Raw genomic sequence first — 21059 nt, forward strand, 5'->3', positions numbered from 1 at the left:
CATTGTCTTATGTGAGTTTCTGGCTGTTGCGGCTTTGTTCTTCAAGAAGCGCACATTTAAAAATAATAGAAATTACATGTTTAGTGAAGGGATCAAGAGTCTATGATGTAGACTAGCTGGACAATTGGTTCTTTCTAATAATGGCCCATCAACAGAGCAGTGCATGAACATGGCTGGGGTTATTCATTTCACACTATCAGTTTCATCTGCTAAGACTCAGGTCTAGTGAGAAGCAGAGTTTATACAGCATTTGGCTTGTACATGCAGGCATAATCTGTACTTTTTATACAATTCCAAAGTAGAGGTAGTCAACCTAGTTAACTACCTTGGGAACACAGATCAAGAAATCCAGGGTTTCCTGGTGTGGTAGTTTAGGCTGGGTGCTGGCCCAGATGCTACTGCACAGACCACACCTGGGAGGTCCCAAGGGGTGGGCCCAGCCCGGGGGGGGGTGGTCACAGGAAACCAGGTATTCCATTTCCCATAATGCCCTGCTCCCCTATAATACATCAACATGGGGTCTTCACTTCCTCTTTCGTCCCCTGCTGCTGCCTAGGTAAAATGGCATGAGCTGCCTCCCTTGGGCCTGCCCAGGCCCAAGGCTGGGTTGCGGGGGGGAAAAAGAGCCCTGGGGGGTTTGGGTGTACCCCCAGGTGGGGATGGGACATTCTTGGGTATGTTCTGGGATTTCTCTCTTTTGTCACGGTGCTTGTGGTTCTCTGTAAAACTTTCATTGTTGTAGGTTTTTTTTGTTTACCCATTTAAACTTTCCACCATTTTTTTGCAATCCATTTGTCTGAGTCATTATTTTTGCCTGTGGTGGGAGAATTGGCCTCCCAAACCATGACACCTGGTCTAAAATATTGTTTACAACACACAGAAAGAGACAATTGTCCCTTGATGACATTTTCCCCAAGAATTCAACAATTCTTCTTAGATAAGGAATATCACTTCTTCAAGAGTCTTAAGCATTTTAAGCTTCTCATGGTCCTTTGTGAAAAGTGTGATCTGCTGAACTACAGTCATTGGCAAGGTGTCGCTAAAAGCTGAGGAACCCTACAGTCATGTCTGGATACTGGAAAACGGCTGTGTCCATGGAGGAATATGGTACATTTTTAGGCCACAAAGCATATTAGACATGTAATACTTGTAGAGTTAGTAATGGTGATCAGTTTACACCCAAACCATCAACACTTACAGCCTTGTAACTGATAATAGTTGCATGCTGTGGATAAGTGTGACCATTTGAGGCTGTGCCTTTAAGAAAGGGACAGTGCTTGGACACTATGGCTGAATAGTTTGGAATCATGGTATTCCAAATGAATTTCATTGGTAGATTGGCAGAATGTAGCTTTAAGTTTTAGTGCAGCTGGAACTTTCCTCACTTTGGTTCCTCTTCGCTCTCCCTTTCCAGCCTGTCTGCTTCTGGGCATCTAGCCAGAAGGACCGCAGATAACAGATAAGCACTAATCCTGGTGGCCTACTAACTGTTTTTCTTCCTTATAACTGCCTTTTACTCTCTCTATCCCCTCTTTGGGAAAAAAGGGGAAGGAGGGGGAGAGAAGGGAGTACAGGGGGGAACCCCCCTCTGTCCGGAGGTGGGGGGCGGCCTGTTCCTGTATCCTTCTTTGCTGTATATTTCTGTATATATTGTAAATACTGTAAATATCATGTACATACCCTGCATTTCCATATTGCTTGTAAATATAGCTACATTCCTTTGCTTTTCTGGCTGAGTTAGCTGTGGGGTTTTTTTATTCCTTCTTAGTGGGGGAGGGAAAGCTTGGGCCTTTTCACTCTCAACCCTCCACATCGAACAATCAAACAATTTTCCAGCTTTCTAATTCATCTTCAATGAACATGGCCTCATTCACTTTCTTAGATGGATTCCTAAGTATAGGGAATTAATTGTTGCTGTAGAGTACTTCTAATTTATTTCTTTGCAGATATGCAGAAGCTCTGCAACATTTTGAATTAAATGTTTGAAATAATTGCTTTCCAAAGAAAATTTAAAAAAATAGCCCAAATATTGTATTATTTTTCTGTTTTACTTGTGTTCATTTTCACATACTAAAATAGCACTTAATACTAGCAGAAATAGTAACTGGATGCATTCTGAGATTAGCTGTAAAAAGGAAGCTGTGGTGGGAAATTAGAAGGCAGCAATACTCTAACTAGCAATATAATGCACTTTGAACTTCTCAGTTGCTTCACAGTATCACAGTATTATCACAGTATCACCAAGGTTGGAAGAGACCTCAAAGATCTTCCAGTCAAACACGTCACCACAGACCTCATGACTAGACCATGGCACCAAGTGCCACGTCCTATCCCCTCCTGAACATGTCCAGGGATGGTGACTCCACCACCTCCCTGGGCAGTACATGCCAATGACGAACAACTCGCTCTGTGAAGAACTTTCTCCTCACCGTGAGCCTAAATTTCCCCTAGCACAGCTTGAGACTGTGTCCTCTTGTTCTGGTGCTAGTTGCTAGAGATAAGAAACCGACCCCTTCCTGGCTACAACCACCCTTCAGGTAGTTGGAGATAGCAATGAAGTCTCCTCTGAGCCTCCTCCTCTCAAGGCTAAACAATCCCAGCTCCCTCAGCCTCTCCTCATAGGGCTTGTGCTCAAGGCCTCTCCCCAGCCTTGTTGCCCTTCTCAGGACACGTTCAAGTGTTTTAATGTCCTTCTTAAACTGAGAGCCCCAGAACTGGACACAGGACTCAAGGTGTGGCCTAACCAATGCAGAGTACAAGGGCACAATGACTTCTCTGCTCCTGCTGGCCACACCATTCTTAATGCAGGCCAGGATGCCATTGACCTTCTTGGCCACCTGGGCACACTGCTGGCTCATGTTTAGGTGGCTGTCAATCAGCACCCCCAGGTCCCTCTCTGGGAGCTCTCCAGCCACTCTGACCCCAGCCTGTAGCTCTGCATGGGGTTGTTGTGGCCAAAGTGCAGCACCTGGCACTTGGATTTGTTGAATGCCGTCATGTTGGATTCCGCCCATCCATCCAGTTGGTCGAGGTCCCTCTGCAGAGCCCTTCTGCCCTCTAAAAGATCAACATCTGCTCCCAAATTCATGTCATCTGCAAATTTGCTGATGACTGACTCAATGCCCTCATCCAGATCATCAGGGAAGATATTAAAGCGGATGGGGCCCACTACTGATCCTTGGGAGATGCCACTGGTGACTGGATTCCAGCCGGATGTGGCACCATTCACCACCACTTCTCTGGGCTCGGCCCTCCAGCCAGTTCCTAACCCAACACATAATGTTGCTGTCCAAGCCACGAGCCACAAGCTGACAGCTTAGCCAGGAGTTTGCTGTGGGGGACAGTGTCAAAGGCCTTGCTGAAGTCCAGGTAGACTACATCCACAGGCCTCCCCACATCCACCAGGCAGGTCACCTGATCATAGAAGGAGATCAGGTTGGAGAGGCAGGACCTGCCCTTCCTAAATCCATGTTGGCTGGACCTGAGCCCTTGGCCATCCTTCAGGTGCGCAGTTATTGCCGCCAGGTTAATCTGCTCCATCATTTTCCCTGGCACCGAGGTCAGGCTGACTGGCCTGTAGTTTCCATGTTCATCCATTCGACCCTTCTTGTGGATGGGGACCACATTGGCCAGTTTCCAGTCATCTGGGACCTCACCGGTGAGCCAGGACTGGTGGAAAAATGATGGAGAGAGGCTTGGCCAGCTCATCTGCCAGCTCTCTCAGTACCCTAGGATGGACCCCATCCAGTCCCATGGACTTGTGAGTGTCCAAGTGGCTCAGCAGGTCCCGAACTAATTCCTCATGGATTTCTGGGGCAATACCCTGCTCCCTGACCCCATCACCCAGCTCAGGAGGCCACTTGTCCTGAACTCCTCCTGCCTTACTGTTAAAAATTTAGGCAAAGAGGGTATTCAGGATGTCAGCCTTTTCCTCATCTTCAGTTATAGTGTTCCCCTCCAGGTCCAATAAGGAATATAGAGCTACTCATATAGAGCTGCTGAGATGCCAGAGAGGAAAAAAAAAAAACAAAAAACCAAACTATCACACTCTTTTCCACATGAGAACCCACAGCAATGCAGACAGCATCAGATGCACAGAGCTGTAATGCAAGTGTACCACAATCAGACATTGGAGAGAGATAAACAGAGCAAACCTTTAGCTGACTGCAACAAATATCTTTGCAAACATGATTGCATTGTCTACATGAAAAAGGCATTTTTGAAGATCTAAGATTGGGCAAGTGAGAAAGGTGAAGTTGTTGAGCACTCCCAGAGGACTAGTACAAAAGAAAGTAGAAATGAGTATCTGTCTATTGCCTACTCTCTCACTACAATATAGGCTGACAAGGTATTACATCAAAACCCCTTTGTGCTGGTTTTGGCAGAGATAGTTCATTTTCTTCACAGTAGCAAATATGGGAAGTAGCAAATATGGGCAAGCAAATATGGGAAGTAGCAAATATGGATCTGTGTTAACCATACAGGGATGTTTTCATTATTGCTGAGCATTGCTTGCATAGCAACAAGGTTTTTTCTGCTTCTCACATCACCCTGCCAGCAGGTAGGCTAGGGGTGCACATAAAGCTGGGGGAAGACACAGCCAGGTCAGCTGACTCCAACTGACCAAAGAGGAATTCTGTATATATGATGTTATGCTTAGCATATAAAACTAGACGAAGAAAGACAGGGTTATTTAGTGTAATGGTCTTTGTCTTCTCAAGTTAACCATTACACATGATAGAGCCCTGCTTTCCTGGAGATGACTGAACACCTGCCTACTGATGGGAAGTGGTGAATTAATTACTTGTTTTGCTTTATTTGCATGCATGGGTTTTGCTTCACCTATTTAACCTCACTTTTGCCTTTCAAGTTCTCTCCTCCATCCCACTATGAAGGGTGGCACCTATTTGCCATCTGGGGTTAAATCACAACAATAATCCATACAGAAGTCAGCAGTGACATGAAAATGTTATTGACATGTTCCATCTGTGCTTTTTCTTTTGATTGCCTTGGAGAAAGGACAAAGGAAATATCACAACCTACACAGTTGTCCCTGAAATAAATACAACAGACTAGTCCCTCATCATTGCTCCTCTTCATTTCCTATCAAACTTCCCTTTGGAAAATAACAAAGCTGACCCTTTCATCAGATGGGGGGGGTGTGTGGGGGGGTACTTCATCTTGCAAAGGTGTACATTTGAGAAAAAAACATCTTCTCTTCCTGCCTGGAGCTGTGTCTACATCTTTCCTCATCATGATGTAGAATAATTTCATCCTTTTGGATTGTCATTTTGAATCTGTAAGATAAGTTGTCACTCTGAGCATCAACTGAGATGAGAAAATGTGTTTCACTTTGTTCAGTACAGAGACTTTTATAGAAAGGGAAATATGCATTGGATAATATGGAAGTTGCTACCAGAAACAGTGAGATATTAGTTTAAAAGGAGTAAATTGGGGGGAAAGCTTTGTTCCTTGGGCTACAAAGAGCAAGTTCATAAAAGCATTCATGGGGACCCTATAGGACTTTATTAATTTATTTGATGACTATGAATTTGACTCGGTGACTTTCCTCTACTGAGGAAATGGCCAGGCTGACATCATATTTGTGCTGTTACTCAGAAAACAATTCTATTAAAAAACAAACAACAAAAATTCAGATCGATTCATCTCAGTATTGTGTTGATATTCAAAATTAATTTATGGCAATCAAGTAATGTCAAACAGTAAATTTTTGAACAGGCATGCTCTAGCAAAAGGAAAAGAGAAAAAGAAGGAGAAGGGTTAGATATTTTAAACAATTTGTTACTATGGCTCAGGGCTTTTTCCTGATTCTTTTCAAACTGCAATAAAAACCGTATGAAATATTTAAAATGTGAACAGGCAAGTTTACTCACTGTTTACTGGATGCCAGCGCACTGCATTTAAATATGCATTACAGTAATGGAAGATAAATTCATGCTTGGATCGGGTAACTTTTCCTTGAAGTAACGGCATCAGATCATGTCCATCAATAATTCTGAGTAAGAAAGCATTGCATAAGCAGAATAATAATTCAAACCCCAATTTACTAAGAAGATACTGTAATTCTTCATTTCCACTACTTATAAAAATTAATGGCCACCTTTATTTGGTCAATTTTGAAAAAAATCTTCAGTTGTTCTTCCTCTTTGATTATCACATTATTTAAGGGAATACTGTTTTCACATTTTCCCATAAGAGATGGTTGTTTCCTCAATCCATTTTTATCTTTTTTTCTGTTCTGAGAAATTGACAAGACATATGTGAATAAATGGCTACAACCCAGTCCTCCAAGTATACCTGCTCAAGCTGTTTGGAAGTAGTCTGTTCAGAGTAACCCTAACACTGTGCTTTGTTGGCATTCCGAGAAGTAATGCAAAGAATACTGTCTGGCATATAATGTATGGCAGAACTTAAGACAGAAGTTGTCATTTCAATGTTGAAAATGAACTATGCTTACATATATGTTTATCAACTACACACACACTCACATAGACACAAATATTATTTAAATACTGCTGGACAATTTTGACCATACTTTGAAGGAACCAGTTAATTTATATCAAAATGGAGTTATAAAATAAGCAAGGTATTTAGATGTTCCCATAAATTATGCCTTTGAATTGCTGAAGTCAGATGAAATAACAATCTGCAAATTTGATTTGCTGTCAATTATTCATTTCACAAGAAGTTTCATCAGAAATTACTTTTTGCCAACATACAGATCCTCAGGTAATTCTCTTTTTAAGCATTTTGAACAAAATATCATAAAAACTTAGTTGAAACTTTTCAAAGTTTTTAAATGTCTATGTTAATTTTCAGTACTGTGCAAAACTCTTTTCCCATTAGTGCAATTGATACAAGAGAGCTAATAACGTCACTTTTTAAAGCCATGAGCTAGGTATGTCTGTGAAATTCTTGGCAGCTATTGCATATAACAGCATCATTCTGAGTAGAACTCATCTCAAAAGATGGGCAGGAAAACATTCTGGAATTCCTAGATCAATGGTGTCCAACAACTCTGTTTTCTGGGTGCATCCCTGGCTGTGGAGTCTGTTGAATCAGTCTTTTTCACTTTCAGTTTGCACTGCTTTCTTCCCTGAGTAATGCACTCCTGCCTTGCCCCTGAAGGCTTGCTCACTTTCAAGCTGAGAGCAGCAGATGAGCATTTATTATACACTTCCTGTTCTATAGCCTTTTGATGGAGAAAAAGGTGTCTCCAGTAATATGTCTCCAGTACTCTTGCATTACCATAACTGCTGGTTTCAGGGGGTTATAGGAGACTTTCCTTTCTTATTACTTCTTTAACTAGGAGCACCTCCTCCTTTCCTTTTTAACCTGCTTCCTCCCAGTGACAGAACCCTAATTATAGCATATTGCTCAGGATTAATTCAGTGGAGTGATAGGAATTCAGCTGCTGGATCAAAAATGCTTCAAGCTAGTCCATGACCTACCATGAAGTATTAATTATAACATCTAGGCTACACAGAAAAATCACATCTGGAGCAACTTGCAAGTGCACTAGCCTGACTAATTTTTCATGTACTACACATGTCCTGCTCTGCCACCTTCTTGCACTCAGTGTCTTATCATTACCAGATTGTCTCTGCTCATCACTGGTTTTCCCCAAAGAGATCCTGCATGTTTTGATGCAAAAAGCTGTTTGTGTATGACAGATGTGTTCAAAGCATATGCACATCAGTAAGTTTTTCCACTTATTGGATTTTAATGGCAACAGAATTTAGGTGGAGGCACCTTGCTACTGAAACTAGGTACTTCCTGAAGAAGACAAAATGCAGATGTACAGGTGCCAATAAAACATGTTATCAATTTCAGAAATCCAGTAAGTTTTCTTATTATGCTTTTTTTTTTTTATCTGTAAGGGATTATTTTCACTAACTTGAGAGAGAAAAAAAGAAAAAACTATCAGAAAAGCCTATCTGGCAATTTGATATGTTTTATCACAATAAGAAGGCCAAAGATGAGCTCAAAATGTTTAAAACAGTTCCTTTTTCTACCATGTTCACTCATAGAATTATAGAATTGCTTTGGTTGGAAAAGATTGAGTCCAACCATCAACCTAGCACCACCAAGGCCATTAAACCGCATTCCAAAGCACCATGTCGACATATTTCTTGAACACCTCCAGGGATGATGACTCCTTCACCTTCCTGAGTAACCTATTTCAATACCTGACCACTCTTTCAGGAAATATTTTTTTCATAATATTCAATCTAAGCATCCTCTGGCACAATTTCCTCTTGTCTTATCACCTGATACTAGAGAGAAGAGACTGACCTCCACCTCACTTACCTCCTTTCAGGGAGTTGTAGAGCACAATGAGGTCTCCCCTCAGCCTCCTCTTCTTCAGACTAAAAACTCCCAGTTCCCTCAGCTGTTCCTCATAAGACTTGTTCTCTAGACCCTTCACCAGCTTTGTTGCCCTTCTCAGACATGCTCCAGCAACTCAGCATCTTTCTTGTAGTGAAGGACCCAAAGTATTCTTGAAGTATTTTCAAAAACTTGCTTTTAAAATCCAATTCTTTTCATTCTCACCTCTATTTTAATAGACATCAGTAGCATGTATAAAACACTCATGAGAGTGCATACCTGTCAGAGGGTAACTGTGCCTCAGCAACTTTAACTACGGTAGGAAATATATCCATGTTACTTGTTGGCTCATCAATATAAGCACCAGCCTGTATTACTCCAGACCAACGGAGAAGCCCTGGCACACGAATACCTCCTTCCCAATTCATTGATTTTCCACCTAAAAAATGAAAGTTTTGTTTGTTAAGAAATCAATTTCTGCTTAGAAATATACCCTCCCCAAGATTCAATTTCCAAATAGCAAACATTCTGTTTAGCTAGAATATTTTCATTAAATATATTTACCTTATTTTTAATTTGCACCTTGCAGGAATCATCCTATTGAATTTGGTCTAGATAATATGCCACATGGCTATGAGAAGAGAAAACCAAAATAAAAGGGAATCAAAAATGGAGGCATGCCAAGATGTCTGTGTTATGAACCCAGACAAGGTGTATGATATTTTATTAAAAATAGCACTTAATGACTTTACATAGAAGAAAGTATTAATTCAAGTATGTTTCTGAATTACCCTATTTAATGCATTAGGAAGTAACTCGCTATGAGACTATTTGCCTTTTAAAGCAGTTTTTTAAATCTACTGTTGTCACTGCATTAAATGTAATTCCATTCTCACAAGATGTGTGGCTACCTATTCTAAAACTCAGGAATGAGATGCATGGATTCTTTTTGTTTACATTCTTGTAAAAAATGCCTTTAAAAAGAAAAATCTAAATAAAATGTAGTTTTACATTTACATAGTTGTTTTTTGGTAAAGTTTAAAATACTTGTTACCTAGTAGAGGGAAGTGTTCACCCAACAGTATGCTTGCTGAGCAGTCAGTAATACTGTTGCATAAGGAAGAGTGTAGATGTCAACAGAATGTGTGCCTCTTAAGTAGAAAAGATTATCCATATACAACAGTCATTAGGATCTTAAAAGTTTGCTGGGAATTATGTGTTACATAGCAGGAAAGTGTTAAGATTAATATCCTGCCCGAGGCATGGTTCACAGAAAATTGTGTTGAGTAGCAGTAGTTAAATCTGAATAAAATTACAAGAAAAGTATAAGGACGTAAAATTATAGACATCCTCAAGTTATTTCCAGTGAACAGCTATACTGGGTAGATGAGGCAGATCTCAGTTCTGCACACACATCACAGCAGCTTCTTGGCCAGATGGTATCGACAGACAGAAAACTGTAAGAGCTGATCTATACCATAGGTAACTTGAAGTGCAAGGTTCCTTTTATTTCTGTATGTCTGTCTGAACCTAGTAACAGTGCTAGGTAGATGTGATTCTTTAAATAAACTCTCATTTTACTGTTGCCTCCTGTGTAATCTGAAGACAGAGTAATTTCAAGGTAAGTGGTGAATTCCATTCCCAGATGTTACAGATCTTAAAATCTAGATATTGCATGGCTTTCACAGTTCCAAGGTTCACAATACAACTTTCTTGACTCAGTACAGAGGAGAATAGAAAACCTGCATATTGCCCAAGCACAGAGAGCACTCAGCAAACCCTGTTCCCCTGCTGTAAGGTACAAAAAGCAAAATGGAGACTGGAGCAGGGCTATCTCCTCGCTTATGTCTATGAAGAAGTGATTGTGGTTTTCCTTTTATATGACTAATTGGAATATAATTTTATTCTATATCTCTGGAGACCAGAAATTGAAGGGAAACGAGGCAAGAATTATAGATCATTGTGGAAGACTGTTCTTTATTATCTATACCTATGTGGTGTTCATCCTTATTAGAACTGTGTTTAATGACAGAACCTGAGTTGCTTAATGCCATTATATGATTAAAAATCCCTGTTAAATGTTGTTAACACAATCTGCATTCTTTTTCCCCTAACAAAATAAATCAAGGTTTTGCTAATAATGCTTGAAACATAAAAACATCCAAATGGCTAAAATATTACATAGACAAGAACAAATCCATAAAAAGTCATTATTTAAAATACAATATTTCAGGATCTGACCCATTAGTTTTGTATTTTGATTTGATTTGACAACACTGAAACAGAGAAAAGGTAACAACCCAGCAGTCTGTATGCCTGGCATGCTCTAGGCAGGCTAGCTATATATTATTTTTGTTCCCTTAAATATGTTTTTAAAACATCATAAAGCACCCTAGGCTGTATTTTAATGTTTAGCTATCTATGCTTTAAGTGTTGCATTGAACAATAGCCTACATTCACCTTTCCTGAAATTTCTGCAGGAGCAGGTAAAGTACAGACATAAATCTGTAGTCATCCACAACATTTCCATTTTAACCTCATTTCAAATCTTAGCTGAAAGAATTTGTCTTTTTTCTCTCCCTCTGGTTTAAATTGACTGCTATTACCTAACTCTGGGGATAGAGCTTTTACAAAGGATGATATATAAAGGGGAAGTCTGTGGTGTATCATTATTAATATTTTGAATGATAAATGATGAAAACTATTGAAAATAACTTTCTTAGATCATTTGGATGATAACTATATTGCTCTTTCTTTCCTTCTTTCCTTCTTATAATCACAGGGAAAAAGTAACAAGAAATTAAGGACCAAATAAAAATCATCAGTTAAGACTGACGAAAGATGTCGATAAGACAATTCTTCTCTCGAGTGAAGTATTAAAGGGAAAAAGGCACAATAAAAGTTTACCATAAAAAAGAAAGATAGAGAAAGTATAAACAGTTTTCCCTCCTTTATGCTAAATCAGTGAGGAAACAGTATTAAACTTCAAGATGTTCAATGAAATCTGCAATTGTTCCATTTCAAAATAGTAAATGAAAGCACCATGTTCTTATTATCAAATGATTTAGGCTATGCTAAGAATTCAGAAGGACTCAAAGTGGAATTTTCTCTTCACATGATGAAAACTCATGTAACTAATGCTAATTTTTTTTTGTAGAATCTAAATTGTCAGGATTCACATTTTAAATTAAGGCCATACTATCTAAGATTAGTAGGAGATATTCTTAGGGATCTTCTGTATTTAGTACACAGCTTCTGCATCTTCCTCCAAGGACTCTTATTCTGATGACTGTCAGAAAAAAAGGCACTGGAAATAGAGGCCATGGTTTTGATCCAATATTTCTTTATAATCACTTCTAAAAAAGGATACTGAAGATACAAATCAGACTGTGTATGACAGTAGCCAGTTTAACACTGTGTTAGCTCTGGTTTCTAATTTCAAAGACTATCAAAATTTACAGCAAATGTCCAACAGTCAAAATCCAGAGTAATAAAAACTTCAAACAAGTAATTTCCTTTTTATGCATTCAGGCTTGCAGCATTAGCCTAACTCTCCAATCCCCTCTTAAATTTTATCATTGGTGCTCATTTGGCTGTATATCAATACAAATCAGTGAGTTTGAATTGTGGAGATCTGTTAAGAGCTTTTGATTTTAGGGCAGAACCAATTACTCCTGAGCATACTTCTCCAGCTCCGACAAGAAGGCTAAGTGTCTTGATTCTTATTCACATTCATGCTCCACTCATATACAAGAAGATAAGTAGTGTCTACCAGACACTACAAAATAGTTTTGTAAACTATTCATCAGGTGAAGTAAATTCCTAGCATGTGCACACATGAGAAAAGCAGCATTAAAGATTGTCCTTTTGCCTCTTTAAGGCACATTGCTGTATCAGTGCCTGAAAATTATGACTTCACAGATCTGGTTTCCATTAAATCTGCCAGAGATGTACAGACCTCAAGCACTTTGCATTGTATGTGAAAATATGAATAAATTCTTATCTATGAAAATTGTTAATTATGCAATTGATCATCACTTCCACTTCTGCTCCTTTGAAAATGATGACATGGAGAGGAAGAAAGTGGAAGATAAAGCGGAATATATTGTATTTCAAAATGACAAAAGTATATTCAACTGATTGCACGGGTATTTAAATTTATTTTTATTCTATTAAGAATGTCACTCATACTATGATATATTTTTTTCTTATTTAGTGATTATTTCCAATCCCACAGAATATTGTAAGACTTGCCAGCATAGTATAAATGGTAACTGTACACTACACTATTTATTTCAAAACCAAGAAGTCCTATGAGTCCCCATGTAATCCTATCAATCAGATTTTTTATTAATTCCAGTAAGATCTATTTCAAATTATTCTCTGTTCTGTAAGTATGAATAAAAAATTTGCTAGAAAAAACACTATTTAATCCATGTTCCTCAGGAATGCATATTCCCCTGAGTATGTCAGTTTTTTCCCTCCTCATCATTTATCCTATATCTTATGTCTGGCATTCTACAAGGCAAATATTTTTTAAAGCTTCTAAAGAACCTCAGGCTGTGCCTACATCTACAGATATGTAACCATATGGTTTCTTAATTACTTAAATCACTGTGTAAGGCCTATGTGCTAGCTTTCAAGATACATTCCATTCTGGTGTTAGCCCAAGGGGATCCATCTGGTACTTAACAACCTTACGACTTGTGCCTTGCTTTTTTTGCTTATGTAGTATTTCCTTCCCAGCTCATTTAAAATATGAGGGTCTTTTCTCAGACTGACTGAAATATGTGACTTTTTCTCACTTGAAAAATTCACAGTATTTTTAATGTTTACAGTATTTGCCTACCTTTCTTCTTTTTTGCAGCTTTGCAGATTATACAAAACTGTGAGGAGTGGCTGATCTACTGATGGTTATGCTGCTATCCAGAGGGACCTCAACAGAGTGAAGAAATGGGCCAAAAGGAACCAAGTACTGCATCTGCAAAGAAATAATCTCTAGCACCAGCAAAGCCAGTTGATTGGCTGGAAAGCAGCGCAGCAGAGAAGGATCTGGGATTTCTGGTGGACAACTAGATGAACATGAACTAGCAATCTGCCCACGTGGTAAAGAAGGCCAATAGCATCCTGAGCTGCATTAAGGAGAACATTTCCAGCAAGTCGAGGGAGGTGACCCTTATCTGCTCAGCACTAGTGGGCCACATCTGGAGTACTGGGTCCAAGTGCAGAGGTCTCTAGGGCAAGAGAGACAGACATTCTGGAGTGAGTCCAAAGGAGGGTTATGAAAAGTTGAAGCAGTTGGAGATTTGACATGTGAGGACAGCCTGAGAAAGGTGGGAGTGTTCAGCTTGCAGATAAGAATGTTCAGTGGGCTCGTACTTGTCTGTGTGGATTTAACACACATATTGTCCTCCAAAGAGGACAGAGCCAGGTTCATTTCTGTGGTGCTCACTGACAGGATAAGAGGCAATGTGGACAAACTCAAAGACAAAAAATTCTATTTAAACAAAAGAGAAAGGTTTCTTTTTCTATTTACAGTAAGTGTGATCAAATACTGGTGCAAGTTACTCAGAGAGGCTGTGCAGTCTCCATCATTGGACGTTTTTATAACTTGACTGGACACAGCCCTGCACAACCTGTTCTACCTAACCCTGCTATGCAGGGTCTAGAACTACAAACTTTGGGAGGTGCCTTCCAGACTCAATTACTACACAATTTTGTAGTTTTGTAATAGTGTTTGTTTTTTTAAAATCATACTTAATGGAAATTTACTTCTTTCTCTCTACAAAGCTTCCAGTTTTGTAAATTACTTTCAAAAAACTGCTGGATTTCTTTGATCTTTTCTCCTGAAATATGTGGGGGAAACAAATTAACACAGAAACTTCCTAGTGAAAGAATGAAAATAATTTTATGCTTGCAGATTATTGGGAAAAAAATAAAAAATACCTTAGTTCAGTAAGATTAAAGATTATAAAAAATATGTTGACATTCATTTGCCTGATGCTGTGTCCACCATTTGTGCCATAGAAAGCAGGAAGCTGTTGTCAAGCTCCTTCACCCCAAACTCAACCTAACTTCTCACTTTTTCATTTTCAACTAACTTTCCTTTTTTACTTTTCTGAAATTACTACATTGGACTCTGTTTCTGTTTCTCCCATATTCTCCATATCCTAACACCCTATCTGCATGTGATCCCACTTACTCTGTGGTATTTAGTTCCTATTGTGATTCCTCATGTCTCATAAACCACTTTTTCCCCCTTCTATTCTGCTACCTAGCCATTACGGTGAAATACTTTCAACTGACATCCTTTCAAATATGTGTATTTGACCAGAGTTTATCTGCTAGTGCTGAAACTCCAAAGAGCTCTGGCTGAGCATGTACACTGCTTGAGTTGCTGAATTTGACAAATAAATCCTTCATATTTACTACCTACATTTGAATTTAGAATGGCAGTCATGAGAAATTTACTGTTTAAGAAGTTTTGACCTTGGCCACAGAGTACATAACAGCTTTTTTTCCGAGAAAAAAAAAATTTTATTTCCTGACCCAATTTATAAGAATCATTAGAGAATGATCACCTTTATATATGCCATTATGTCCTCCATGGACTTCTCCAGAACTGGAGATTTCTTCAACATGAGCCCCTTGGTCAGATGTAAAGTATACAAGTGTTTTATGACTCAGATTGTATTCCTCTAGTGCATCCAGCACCTGTCCTAAAAAGAAAGAAAGCAAAAGAAAAACAAACAAACAAAAAACCCAGCTTTAATATCTTTCAGTGCATTCTTCATTAGCCTTGGCACATACAAATTTTTTTTTCCTTATGTCTTTTTAAGATCCCTTTCTTGTTGCAATCAGGACCATGGTTCAATTGCTGCAGGTTTCTTGAAGTATAAAATGAGATTTGTGCACATCAGAGAAAAGGGCTGATCCAGAGAGATAGTGACCTTTGGAAGCAACTGTTCTCAATCAAGGAAACCCCTCAGCAAGATGATTCAAACACTCAGGAATGTCTGAAAGTGCAGAATAGAGCTGACAGTTTGGGGGTAAAGCTTTGCATCTTAGCAACCTAATCTCAATGTTAGTATTTGAATATGACATTCTAAAAACAAAAACAAAAACAACCAAAAAAAACCAACAACAAAAAACCAAACACACACACACACAAAAAAACAACCAACAAAAAAATGTGTGGAGTGCCTCTGGAGCATTGGTTTCATTATCAAACCTACTAATGAGTCTCTAATTTCGCATCATATAAGAATAGACATCAACTATACTCAAAATGTGCAAGGCAATACACATGTACATATTTAAAAGAGGAATCCACGTGGATATGCTCTGTAACTCCAAGGTACCTTAGACCCATGTTTCATGTTCACAAAGAGATTCTCACATTGCCTCAGCACTGTGAAGTGCCTTAGAGAAATTACATTCAAACCTATTTAGACTGACTTCTTTAAAGAGGGTTTCTACAATGAATGAGAGTGAAAGTGCTCCTGTAACTTGCTCCAGCAAATTTTATACTGATTATGAATCTAAAATTATGCATTCTGGAAACTGACCAAACTATAAGAATATACAAAGGAGATTTAAATTTGTTCTTTTGGGATCTTAGCATATATAAAGATAATTCTGTCTTCACAATCATTTCATCTTTATTCCTTTTACTTAAACATCCAAGAATGGTCCAGTTTGAATGTTAACTTTGAACTAAAAATTAATACATAAGCTCATGCCCTATTATTGTGTCAAAGAGAATTAGATAAGAACTTGGAAACAGAGGGCCTTTTAAATAATTTTCAGACCACTGTTTCTGTTGCTATGCTCTTTTTCTGGATAAGTAGTTACCTTACTGCTAGTATTCCTGCTTTAAATGTTATAGCTTTCTAAAACAGCCGTCTTAAAAAGGCTGACTGTTTTCATTTCTCATCAGCTCAAATGACTGGAACATGACTTGCTCCAGGTGAACTTGTTTTAGCAGTGGGTTTGGATTATCTCCAATTTCTACCACTTTGTGATTCTGTGAATAAAGGAACACCAGCAGTTAAATAAGTGATACCTGTTGAACATGTTTGTAAACTAGGAGAAAAGAAGAAATGTAAGAGTAGGTGAACTAGTTTATGTAAATTTTGAAACCTTGTGGGAGTTGAAATTTCCCAACAGAGCTGAGGAAGATCTGCTACAAAGGCTGACATTTTAAAGTTGGTGGGTTGAGAGAAAATCTTGTAGATCCATCAGACAAGCCATTTGCTTGCTGCAGCAGGCAGATTTGGTGCCAGAAAAGAAAGAGGCAGTTTCCCATTGGCTTCTAAGATTGTTTGGAGTATGTACTTGCTAAGTAGTTATAACAACCCTTGGAAAGACAGCAATGACAACAAAAAGGGGAGTCAAGCTAAGAGGCTTTGTGTGGTATTCAGCCACATGACCTCCAGAGTTCCCTTCTAACCTGTATCAAGCTATGATCTATGATAATAACAATAAATGAGATTGCACAAATAAATGAATGTGCAATGACATGCACAATTGCACTTTTTAACCTACAGTTTTCCTCGAGGAAACTGGATTTTCAAATTCACCCTATATATATGACAAAATCAAAATAAAACAAAGAATTCTACTCATTGGATTATATGATTGATTGATTGATTAATTGATTTTTAAACATGATTGAGTAGATTGACTTCACCTGGCAAAAAAGATATTCTGATAGGCATATGTTAAACATTTCAGAAAACAACAACAACAAAACATAGAAAATCTCATCCAAAGCTTGTTGAACTCCGTTTTAAGACACACATTTCCTTTGGACTTATACACATAAAGATTGGCTAGACTAAGGTTAATCAGCAAATGATAAAATGACTATTTTTGCAACAACATTTTTCAGTGCAGATGGACTAATAGTGGTAATTCGAACAATAATATTGTTAGAGGATGGCAATCACAATGCACTTGCAGAAATGGAGCAAAACTTCAATTTCTATTTTCATTTTGAAAATTGACACTTTCTAGAATGAAAACTATAAATAAGCAATAATGTGTGTGTTAACAGGAGATAAGCTCCATTAAAGTGCATTTGAATGATATGTCTACTGTTAACACAAGCAATACATTCACATATTAGCATTTCTATCAGCATTTCTAATACAGAAGAAAAATGAAGAGAATGCATTGGGATCTCTCTGAGAGATCCCTATACCAATTTTGGAAGCATATACTAGAAAGTATGCAAAATACATCTTTACAGTCTTCTTATGACTTTTTTATTTTTATTATTCTTAAGTCCTCCACTCTTATTACTTCTGTAGATTCACAGAAACTTTAGAATTAAGTGAAAACTGATGTATAAATATTCCCAGGCAATGCAAATTAATGAACAAGGAGGAGTTTCACCTAACCTCTTTAAGTAGCCTTTGGAGAGGTGAGTCACAACCCTAAGAAGGCCTTTCTTACCTGTTGATTAAAAAAGAAAAGACATGCAACTAGCTCAAAACCAATTGCCTTCATAGGAGACATCAAGGACAGTAAGATGAATCCTACCCAAACTGCTAGACATGCAACCATATGTCCAACATACTTTAATGAGTGTGGTGAACAGATAAATGACATCTAAGTAAGAAAAGATGGTAAAACTGTATTGCTTCACCCATGAAATGTATTTATGAGGGTATCATATGTCATCTGCTCATGGATTACAAGAATGGGACTTCAGCTGATTCAGTATCCCCTTTAAGTCCCATTGCTGCTTGTAGAATCATAGAATAAATAAGGTTGGAAAAGACCTCAAAGATCATCAAGTCCAACCTGTCACCCAAGACCTCATGACTACTAAACCATGGCTTCAAGTGTAATGTCCAATCCCTTTTTGAACACCTCCAGGGATGGTGACTCTACCACCTCCCTGGGCAGCCCATTCCAAAGGCCAACAACTCTCTCTGAGAAGAATTTTCTCCTCACCTCAAACCTAAACTTCCCCTGGTGCAGTTTGAGACTGTGTCCTCTTGTTCTGGTGCTGGTTGCCTGGGAGAAAGCAATACAAATTTTAAAAGATTTTTTGGCTGTAAAGTGTTCATTTAGAATATGAAACTGTATGATAAATAAGCCTGGGAAAACTATAGCTCTGTTCAAGTGACAATAGCTTCCTATCCCTAGTGTGGGAGTCATCATTGGCCACAACAACCCCATGCAGAGATACAAGCTGGGGTCAGAGTGGCTGGAGAGCAGTCAGGCTGAGTGGGACCTGGGGGTGCTGGTTGACGGTAGACTGAACATGAGCCTGCAGTGTGCCCAGGCAGCTAAGAGGGCCAATGGCATCCTGGCCTGCATCAGGAACAGTGTGGCCAGCAGGAGCAGGGAGGTCATTCTGCCCCTGTACACTGTACTGGTTAGGCCGCACCTCAAGTACTGTGTCCAGTTCTGGGCCCCTCAGTTTAGGAAGGAGGTTGACTTGCTGGAACGAGTCCAGAGAAGAGCAACAAAGTTGGTGAGGGGTTTGGAACATAAGGCCTATGAGGAGAGGCTGAGGGAGCTGGGGTTGCTTAGCCTGGAGAAGAGGAGACTCAGGGGTGACCTTATTACTCTCTACAACTACCTGAAGGGAGGTTGTAGACAGACGGATGTTGGTCTCTTCTCCCAGGCAGCCAGTACCAGAACAAGAGGACACAGTCTCAGGCTGCGCCAGGGGAGGTTCAGGCTGGATGTTAGGAAAAAGTTCTATGCAGAAAGAGTGATTGCACATTGGAATGGGCTGCCTGGGGAGGTGGTAGAGTCGCCATCACTGGAAGTTTTCAGGAGAAGACTTGATGGGGTGCTTGGTGCTGTGGGTTAGTTGCTTGGGTGGTGTTGGATTGGTTGATGGGTTGGATGCGATGATCTTGAAGGTCTCTGCCAACCTGGTTTATTCTATGTATTCTATGTATCAATAAAAATGGAAGGATTCTTGACTGAAAAGACTCACTTGAAAGCCATGTTCTAAAAAATTAACAGCTGCACTGATCTCTGTGGATGTTATCATTTACATTTTTTTCTGATTATAACAGAACAGATTTGGAACATTTCTGAACAACAAAATCAATCTAACACTGAAGGAGATGCATAATTTCTGAAGCTATTTAGCAATTAGAATTTCAGATCAAGTTTCTCCAATTATTGCTATTCTAGGAAAGCATGCACCAATGTAGGTGATTAACATTGTAGTAGACAAAGCATTAAATCTTTGCACACTTTTATTTCACTTGTATTTTCAAGAGACAAAACAGGTTAAGGACAACATTAGGATGTTACTTGCTTTAATTAACACATCAGCATTCCAAAAATGTAACTAAAGCTTCTTCCAAAATATACTGAGGAGTGCTCTTCACATTCTGCTCTCCACTCTTGCTTCAAGCTATGTTAAATTATAAAGAGCTGTTTCATTCTTAAAGTGAAAATGACAGTTTCAATAGAGTGATAGCCATGTGAAAGTGACAAGAGTAACTGGAAGTACCATGTCACTATTCACCTTCTCTAACACAGCATGAATGAGAGCTGCACCAGACTCTCTGATGCCGAACACAATATTGAATTATGCAAAAATCCTACTGTACTCATCTACATTATGATATAGGTTTTATTAATAATTACTATTCATTTGAAAACAAGGCACAAACACTGGAAAACAATAACGTGCTTACAAACATGTTAGTGATTTGGAAAAAATTCAAACATTCAGTCAAGCATATGAACAAATGCATTTGATTCACAAATTAGCTTACTGTCATTTGAAGTCAGTACGACAGAAATATTTTCAGTATTAATTTGAAATAATTTAGACTCTTGCTGAAATTATGAATAAAAGCTCCAGAATACAGAATATCTCTGTAATCCAGGCATTAAGAAAAAATAGTGTCTCTGTGAGGAAAACATTAAAGCAGTTTCCCAGATTAGAACAGGATTCAGAAGGAGGATTAAAGATCTGTCTCAGGACAAGACAGTTGATGCTAAAGCAAATTCATGTAACTACAACAGTTTTATCCAGTCCAGCAGACTTTCACATGGGTCTGCAGTATCCAAAAGGTTACAGTAATCTTGAGGCAATTATTGGACAAAGAGTGATCTGGGAAAATCAGCCTGAGATGGGGGGGGGGGATTTGGGGGGGGGGGGGGGGGGGGGAGGGGAGGGGTTGTGAGAGCCCTGCTCTCCCTGGGGATTAAGGAAACCTGATCCAGGTGGACTTGGTTCCTTCCTTCACCCCCAGAAAACTGAGTTAGTCTGTTCCACTCCCCCCTCCTATCCAGCAAAACTATGAAGGGGAGGGGTTACAGCTACCATTTTCCCTCTCTTTTGCCCCTTGCCTCGCTTGGACAAGAGGACCAAGAGTCACTGCTGGCTTCCTGGTTCTCTGCCACATGGTCAGGCCTGGTTTTTCGCCCTGCTGCATCCACGTTTCTTCCAAGGACTGTTGGTTTTGTATATCTCCCTATCCATCCTTGTTCCTCACGCCTTGTGAACCCTTCCTGTTATTGTTATATTTATGTGTGTGTGTGTATATATATATATAAAATATATATTTTAAAGAAAATTTCCCCCCCTACTTCCAAACTGACTTGAAATTATTTCTCAGCAGATTTGCCTCCTCCCCTTTTTTCCTTTACCCCCCTTTCTTTCCCTTTTTTTTCTTCCCTTATCTTTCCCTATTCTTTCACTTTCCCTTTTCTTTCCATCA

General features: G+C 39.0%; 1 protein-coding gene across 5 annotated transcripts in view; it reads right to left on the reverse strand.

Annotated features, from left to right (window-relative positions):
- Positions 1–21059, reverse strand: part of STS (steroid sulfatase) — a 145989-nt gene that overhangs the window by 25051 nt on the left and 99879 nt on the right. For 3 of the 5 annotated variants that reach the window (XM_054164907.1, XM_009899399.2, XM_054164908.1), the window contains exons 8-10: positions 14931–15068; positions 8629–8788; positions 5895–6016 (exon numbers count right to left, since the gene is read on the reverse strand). In XM_054164907.1, the coding sequence (XP_054020882.1) occupies positions 5895–6016; positions 8629–8788; positions 14931–15068 (420 nt within the window). The remainder of the gene's footprint in view (positions 1–5894; positions 6017–8628; positions 8789–14930; positions 15069–21059) is intronic. The other 2 variants (XM_054164909.1, XM_054164910.1) reach the window with 2 other exon arrangements.

This window comes from Dryobates pubescens, chromosome 10, assembly GCF_014839835.1.
Source record: "Dryobates pubescens isolate bDryPub1 chromosome 10, bDryPub1.pri, whole genome shotgun sequence".
Classification (NCBI taxonomy): Eukaryota; Metazoa; Chordata; class Aves; order Piciformes; family Picidae; genus Dryobates; species Dryobates pubescens.